This window comes from Indicator indicator, chromosome 11, assembly GCF_027791375.1.
Source record: "Indicator indicator isolate 239-I01 chromosome 11, UM_Iind_1.1, whole genome shotgun sequence".
NCBI lineage: Eukaryota > Metazoa > Chordata > Aves > Piciformes > Indicatoridae > Indicator > Indicator indicator.
Window position 1 is genome coordinate 26,416,620 of NC_072020.1, and position 8,652 is coordinate 26,425,271.

Sequence of the window (8,652 nt, forward strand, 5' to 3'; positions counted from 1 at the left end):
GGAACAGTTTCCTTGTCGCAGCACTGCTGCCAGTTAAGCCTCAAGACTGACCCATTTGGTCGGTCTGGTGTCTGAGCCTGTGGCAGAGATTTGGTGGTTTTGGTTGCCCTAAACCATTTCTTTCTTAGCTGTATGTTGGGCACCACTCCTGCTAAGAAGCTCAAGCTTGGGGCTGCTTCCATGCCGCAGGACTGGGGTAAACTCGCTCCTCTTGCCCCACCGGCCTCGGACACCAGGCGGTTCCACGGGGAGGAGCACCCGGCCTCCACGGCTCGACCCAAGACACGCAGGGCCGGGGAAGCGGAGCCCGGCTGCCGAGTGGGGGGGGGGATTTACCGGTGCGGTGCGCGGGCTGCGCGGGGAGCAGCGGCGGTGCCCGCCCCCTCGGTCCCGCCCGGCCCCGCCCGGCCGCCGTGCCCCTCCCGGGGCAGGGGCAGGCGGAGCGGGGCGGGGGGGACCGGAGCAGGCGAGGCGTGATCGCCCGAGGCCCCTCCTGCCTGCCGGGAAGCCTTAAAATAGCCCGGTGAGGTGCGGAGCCCCGCACTCGGCAGCCCTAACCCACGGGCAGAAGCGTCTTACCGAGCCCAGAGAAGTGAACTACAGCGGCCGCCGTGAGTACCGCGACGGGACGGGCGTGGGGACGGAGGTGACGATGGGGCCGGAGAGGGGACGGGACCGGACAGGGGATGGGGCCGGAGGGCGGCCCGGGCCGGGAGGCGCTGAGGCGGTCGCGCTGCTCCTGCCGTCGAGGCAGGTGCTGACGGCGGCTCTCTCCATGCCACCGCTGTGCAGATGCAGGGTACCGTGAGGCTGTGGGTCTCGGTGCTGACTTTCGCCCTGTCGCTGCTGGTCTGCCTGGGGTCGCTGGCAGAGGCGTACCCCTCTAAACCGGACAGCCCCGGCGAGGACGCCCCCGCAGAGGACATGGCCAGATACTACTCGGCGCTGAGGCACTACATCAACCTCATCACCAGGCAGAGGTAGGCAGCGCGGCCCGCCCGGCATTCCCCTTCACGCTGCTCAGGCTACCTTTTTTCCTTGGCGAGGCTCAGGGCAGGAAGGTGGGAAGCCAAACGCATCTGGGTGTCTTTTTGCCCCTCTGACACGGGGAAAGACGTGGTGCACAGACTGCCGTTAGAGTGCGGCAGCCTTGCACCCCTGAGTTGCTTCTGGTTCTGGAGCTGAATTTCCACTATCCAAACTGGCAGGAGGTCCAGGGGTGTTGATGCTCTTCCAGCCCTTCCTAGCCCTGACACCGGCTGGAGGGCAAGAGCATGAACTGCAGGACAGGGTACATAGGGAGAATTCCCCAAGTGGGAGAGTAAACAACCTGGGAGATGGAGAGTTACATAGGGCAGTAGAAGCAGTTTCCCACTTCTTTCACTGTCACTGATTCTAAGAGAAGACTATGATGAGACAAAGTGTCCCTCAAGCCCTGATAAACAGTTGTAGTAGTCCAGATGTTTTGCAGTTTGCCAGCTGCAGCTGTCAGTGCCAAACCCCCCATTAATCCAAACAAAAAAACCCAAAACAACCAACCAACCAAACAAAAACATATCTCAAGATGACAGAGCCCAAACTGAAAGAGTGTGACCCAAGCCTGCCTAGCTCTAATTTGGCATTTTGGGGATGATTGTACTTGTTAAAGGAGGGGGAAAAGGATCAGGCTGGAAAAAGTGGAAATTATTACCAAAAATCATTTTCTTTGACAGCATCTGTCCAGTTAGGCTGTGTGATTAATAGAAGTTTCCCCTGAGGTCCCTGAACAGTCTGTGACCCAAAAGAGCTTTGACATATTTATCTGTTTAATATCAAAACCAGATGAGAAGTCTAAAATTAGTCTTTCATTTGTCCCTCTAGAAGTCTAAAGAATTAAATTAGAAGGGAGGCTATCGTGTAACTGAGAGCCTTCCCAGCACACCCATAACATTGCCTGCCAGTGCACTAACATCATAACACAGATGAAGAGGCTGATAGAAAGACAGTTCTTCAGTACTGAACTTTTAAAGCAATATTCACAACTCATTCATGCTTTTGTGTGATGCTCTGTGTTGGGATAGATTTTTGTCTAGATTACTGCTAAAATAATCTGATCCTCAAGGTCTGCCCTTTTTCTTTGCAAGTGATGGGATCTCCAGGCTGGTCTCTCACCTTTTCTTCTGTTTATTTCATCTTCAATTTCAAAGTTGGTTCCTATCCAAACCCAAGTCATATTTAAAAACAAACAAACAAAAAAACCCCAAACCAAATCAATGAACCCTCCTTTCTGCATTCAGCCTCCACTTCTGGTATATGCCCTGTATGCTTGCTCTATAGTGACTCTGTAATTTTTATCCTGATTCCTGGGGTGCAAGTACACAACTTGGACACCGAGACTGCATTCCTTCTTCTATGTGGATCTGGGTTCTGAAACGCCCTGAAATAGTTATTACTACTAATAGATAAAACAATGCAGAATTCATATTTTGTTCTTCAGATTTTACCTAGATTTCCCACCCACCCCTTCATACTAAAGGGAACAGAATGGACCTGCAAATACAAGAAAGCTGGCAGAAAAAAACCCTACCACAATTGCAACTCCATGATACACATTTTAAAGCTGTTTAGATGTGCTGTTTCTACTGTGTGGGGAATTAACAGTGCAGAAATAAAGTAATTGCTGCCTCCGTTTGGAAAGCTTAACTGAGCTCCTGGAGGTCCTCTGTTTCAGCAGTGACATGATCACTTGCAAAATGAATCAATAACTTTTGAAGCACTTTAGACTAGTCTAAGGATGATCATTTACTCTGTTTCAGCAGATGTGCTAGAAGCTTTTTCTCTTCTTACAGCTTTCTGCCTTCTGTGCATGGTGCTGTTTGGAAGCCCTGTAACAAGGGGGATGAGTGGTACAGGGGCTTGTCCTGCTCCTCGAGAGTGTGTGAGCAAGCTGTGCTCAGCCTCTCACCTGATGCCTGCAGCTTAGTCACTGTGCATCTGGTGAGATGGAGTAGTTAAGAGCACATTGGGAAAGCATGAGGATATCATTGTTTTTTTTTCTCTTCAGGTTCATCTGTCTAGACTTGTTTGATGGTTTTGTGATTATGAATAACTTTCTAGCTCATCCTTCTGATCTAACCGAAGCATTTGAGTGTCATTCCCCTCTGAGCTACCATGACCCACAAGACCTTCACCCCAGCTGCTCTGAATCTTCTTCCAGACCATCTTTCTCTTTAGTTGGTGTGGCTTCTTTGCTCCCTTTCTCCTTTGAGAGCCTTCTCCTTCAGATCCATCTCACTTAGCTTTAGACATCTGTGTTCATCAAATTTATACCCCTTCAAGGTTAGCTGGTGGAAAGAAGTACTTGCAGGGTGAAAGTTACCAGGCCTGTCTCAGTCTTCTTTTTTTCTGATGTGATCCCCTGGTCTTTAGGTGGCAATACTTTGACTACAAAGAACATCTAAGGTGACCAGCACAGATGCAGACTCCTGCCCTGCAGGTGTCTGTGTGTCTTTGGATTAGTCCCTCATCTGTCTTCAAAGCTGGCTGTGGTCCTTGCCTCACAGCCTTGTACTGTTCAAGGGGCTTTTTTCAGAGCCTGTCTTTCCTCAAATCACTCTTGTTTCTGCTCCTTGGCCAGCCCAACTGGTCACAGTTGGCAATCTATCTGTGTGCAGATTTGCTGTGTGAGGACATGGTGGATCCATCCACCACAAGTACCAGCACAAGTAGCAAAGGTGCTGAAAGGATTCATATAAGAGATTTCTCTCCAACACAGTCATCTTCATGATTTGTCCTAATCTCTGCACTCTGGAGAGTTGCTACCCCTTTCTTATTCAGAGAAAATGCTACAAAAAACCAGTGGGAGTTTTGCCCAAGTGTAAGCTCTTGCAGCAAGTTGTTGATTTGATAGGTCATTAATTTCTTTAAAACAAAGGCAAATTGGATTCCCCCTCAGTTGAAGTCCAGGTCACATACATGTTAATTGGAATAGGGAAATATAAAGAAATCCCTTTGTGGTGATGGAGTGCAAGGTATTTGATTCAACATCATGCTTGATTGAGTTATTGTAATTGCATTTTACAATGTCTGGCTGGTTCCTTCAGACACCTGCTTTCAGTCAGTTTAGATTAAGCAATTTACTTCAAAATCTGGAAACTGATGCTTTGTCTTTCTGTGGCACAGGTGATTTACTCAAATGATTAATTCATTATATAAATATAAAAAGTTGAATAAAATAATTGAAAAGTGAACTGTGTTTTCACTTTTCAGTAAGTCATGTCGTCAACAGCTAAACCTGCTAGATTTTGAAAGATAGTTTGGGAAGGGATTTTGGTTTGGTTGTGTGTTGTCCCTCCTGAGTTTAAGTCAAGTTAGTGGAGAAAAATTTTGATAGTAATGGATAAAATCTAAATCCTTAATTACACTTTTGATTTCTCTGGAATCAGAATTTCGCTCAAGCAGCATTCACAAAGCTATTATCTGTTAATGTGCTTTGTGATTCAGGCTAATTACGCACACGAGTTGGAAACCACGATGTGAATTCTTTCCAACCAAGGGAGCATTTGCTTATGGTTATCACTCTTATGCTAATGAATCCTTATAATGAAGAAGTGTCTGTCAAGCTGGCTGCTCTTGTCACCTCTGTTTTCTCAGGAAAAAAAAAAGAGCAACTTCCTTCTCAAGAACCAGGGATTGCAATCCTCTTAGCTGTTGAGCACTGTATAGTACCCAGGATTTAAAACCCCCCCAAAATAGAAAGACTGCTGTTGTGTAAATGTAGGATAGTGATATCCCAGCAACTAAGGAGAAGAACTGTTTCAGAAAGTTTTATCTCCTGTGGCCATGTAGTTCAAAAGATTCCTCCCTTATAATACAATAGCACCTAAACCAATGTGAGAGTCAGTGAGACGGTGGAGCTGGGTTTGTAGGCAGGAATAACATACTTGGAGGCCATGCCATGCATAGTTTCTTCCCTCTTCTTCAAGCTAACATCAGTAAGGTGCAAGACCTTACAGCATCCAGGAACAGGCATCAAATTAAGAAATATTCAGAGTTTCTAAATACTATCATGTAATGTGATTATGGAAAAAATATGTCCAAAGAAATCCTGAGGAGTGAGCATTTTGTCACATGGCTAAGTCAAGTTAAAATACTTGCTGGAAAGTTGCCTTTATGTCTGCTCTATTTAATGGATCTGTGCTTGGTCTTCATTTTATAAAAAAAGACATTAAAAAAAAGTGTATTTTTCCTCTTCCCTTAGATATGGAAAGAGATCAAGCCCAGAGACACTGATCTCAGACCTCTTGTTGAGGGAAAGCACAGAAAATATTCCTAGACCCAGGTATGTATGAAAAACTTTTGTGTTGACTTTCACGTCTCATTTAGATTTAATGGTTTCATTTGCTATCAATAAGCACATTTCACAGGGAGAAAACATATGCTACCAACAGCTAGTTAAACATTTTTAATTCTTTTTTTTTATTGAGAGCTAGAATCTATGAATGCAAGAAATGCCTTGTCAGATATATAGTCCAAACTACTCTTTTCCTGAGTTTGGCAGCAGGCCACAGCTGCTTTTTGGAGCAACCCACACTGGGCTTTATTACACAGAATTGTGTGCTGATGCCTGAAGATGAATCTTTACACATACTGGAGCCCCAAAGATGGCATATTTCTACTAGCTGACTACTCAGGTTTGAATTATTCCTCTGAAGATGTATGAGTGGTAAATATGCACATATGTTAGTTTATACACAAATGCATGGCTATGACTGGTCTTTAAAATACAGCATTTCACACTGAGTTTTGTACCTAAGAATTTACAAAGATAAAGAAAGCCTTTCTATTTCCATTTGCTCTTGGTTTAAAATAACAGTGGTGTTCCTAGCAGCAGTGGGGTTTTAAATGTGCATACTGTATTTATCTGATTAGGTAATGACACTTCAGCTATAATGTTAGACAGCATAGCAGTGACTACAGTTACACAGTTGAAAGTAGGTAAGTTGAGGGGCTTTTGTCTCATGAAAGAAAATGCTGAGTTTGGATTCACTTGCAATCAAGTGCGAATGAGCTCAGTTTAAGCCTTTACTGCTAGCCTGAAGTTTGCTGGTAGTACTTCTACTGCAGAAACAAATGTCTACAAAGCGAATGCTCTGCACTTTCACCATCTGTGCAAAGGCTCAATTAGACCAGTTAAGTACTTAAGCATAATAATCTGTAGCACTGAATTTAGGACATAATCTTGTCACTGAAAGGTGACCAAAATTTCTACTGCCATCAAAGGATGTTGTCCATGAAACTTGCTGCTCTGTGCATAGGGAGACCATTGGCTCTTGGTTTGATGACTAACCACAGCTGAGGGGATGCAGTTTTCTCTGCAGATGCTTATGTAAAAAACTGCATGGAGTGCAGTCAAATGTATTAAGACTGTTTTGTGTTTGGTAATGACAAGGCAGGGCCCTTACATAATGGGAAATTTCCACTGCCATGAGTTTGAGGCAACACACAGGGTAGCACAAAGTCTAATACTCTCTGTAATTTTCACTCCTTCATAATAAAACTTTATGGTTATTATTACTGTTTCAATAATGCTATTCATAACACACCAGGGACTGAAAACTCATGAGCAAAATAACAAACTAGTCTGCATTTAAGATCAAGAATTGATGAGAAACAGATTTTTATTTCACACCCCCTGTAACAGCACTTTAAACTGAGTGTGGTATTTGTCATTCATTGATGACAATAATGGGAGTACTGGGAACAATGATGTCTAGTTTCCTATGGATATGTTTTCTAGGATCAGATTCTGTATAGATACTGAACCCTGCTCCAGCTTTTTTCTCCATGTGAAGACATAATTGAATCTTCTTTCTACCCAGTACTATGTTTCATGGCACATCAGGAACTTAATATCTCTGAGATATCTGTACCTCTTGGATGAATTTATCCAGAGGGGTTGAAAGCTGGTGGGGAAGTTAGGAGAGCCACACAAGGGTGAACAGCTGGACACACAGTGAATATGCCCTGGTACAACACGAAATATATCTGCTTATAGCCAGCTGAATGTGTAACTAGTTCTAAAACTTCTTTTAAGTTCAGAGTAATACCAGCCTACCTTTCATTCGCTCCCCCTGGCTTCCTCCAGGAGGAGAAATATTTCGCATCAGAGGCACTTGTGGAGCTCTTGGAAATGAACTTTGTAACTAAACATTGAGGTATTAATAAACAACAGCATTCAGCTCGGCTGGCCTGGTTTGACATTTCACTTTTGCTGACTAATATATCCCCCAAAGTATCTTGCAGCCTAGGTGTATTCTGAACATATAAAGAAAGTTCAGAATTTTTTCTGAAATTGCAGAAACCAGTTAAAATATAGAAAGTTAAGGAATAAAACAAAAAGGTGACACTCTGACCTGAGTACAAATAAGTTTTGACAAAAACATGTGATGTGACATGTTTCTGATCTCTGGCTGAGTGTGTAGAGTCGTGAGAAAGTCTTTAAAATCCATTAACATGATGCATCTCCCCTACTACTCCCTCTTTAAAATTTAGATATATAGTGTGGAGCAGTTTCCTAAGCTGCCTTTGCAGTCAGTTGGAGGGATGGGTATCTCCAAAACGAGCCTCCCATCTGGAAATGGACAGGATCAACTGGCCTCTCAAGGTGTCAGTGTCTCCCCAGATGCCCAACTTCTAGATGTCAAAAAATATGGCAAATGCATTTTCTGTAGTCTCTTTCACATGTTCTCCACTTGTTGACTTCCTTGCTGTGTAGACAGAACAGTTGTTTGCAAGCAGAGGAACTCTGGATCAAATCCCACCCTCAGCACTCCTTTCAACATATATTTCAAATGTTTGGTACTGACTGGAATATCACAATGATAATTCAGGATGGTGACTGTAGACTTCAGTTTTGCTTGGAAGTGCTAACAACATGACATGGTTGTTTTGCAGTTTGTTGGGTCTTTTTTGTGTGGGTGTTTTGTTTTGTTGTTTTTTTTTTTTTTTAGTGGCTCAGTGAGTTCTCTTTGGAAACTCTTTACTTCCGAACAGGAGGAAAAGATATCTCTGTTTTTCAACATGTTGTCATTTTCTAACTGAATTTCACTAAGAGCTTCTTAATGGCATAAAGCAGCTTTGCAAGTGAGGCTCAGTGAGGTGAAAAGACTCCTCCTGGGCAAGTTCTGGTACCAGAATATAGATATCTGACCAACCTGCATTGCTTCCGATTTGATGGGAGTAGCACATACAATCTTCAACTGTAAATATACCTCTTTATTCTTTGTTTCTGCTGTTATTAAAATGAAAATTTTAAGTAGTTTTAACTTTGGATTTTTCAGAAGAGGCTTGGAAAAATGTGTTTAATTTTTTTCTTGCTCATTTATTTATTTCTACTATGTCTTGCAGGTTTGAAGACCCTTCGATGTGGTGATGGGATTTTCAGTCCACTGTCAAGAACTTTTCCTAGTTTTCAATTCATACTCCAAGCCTCTGAAGCAAATCATAGCATCTTTCCCTGTGCATGCACCCATTGTACTGAATTCTGTAGAGATTTTCCTTCATCCTATTTGTATATACCTTTTATTTAAATAAATTATTTGTGCATCCCAAAATATAACATACTAAATGAAAACCAGCAACCCTGTCGTTGGTAGAGCAAAGAGATGTTTC

At 43.5% G+C, this 8,652-nt stretch overlaps 1 protein-coding gene across 1 annotated transcript; it reads left to right on the top strand.

Moving 5' to 3' along the window:
* The first annotated feature begins 792 nt into the window (after positions 1-792).
* On the top strand, positions 793-8,413 carry NPY (neuropeptide Y). The gene is made up of 3 exons (XM_054384989.1): positions 793-980; positions 5,240-5,320; positions 8,389-8,413. Exons 1-3 carry the CDS (start codon positions 793-795, stop codon positions 8,411-8,413), a joined length of 294 nt encoding a protein of 97 aa, XP_054240964.1.
* The last annotated feature ends 239 nt before the right edge of the window (positions 8,414-8,652 follow it).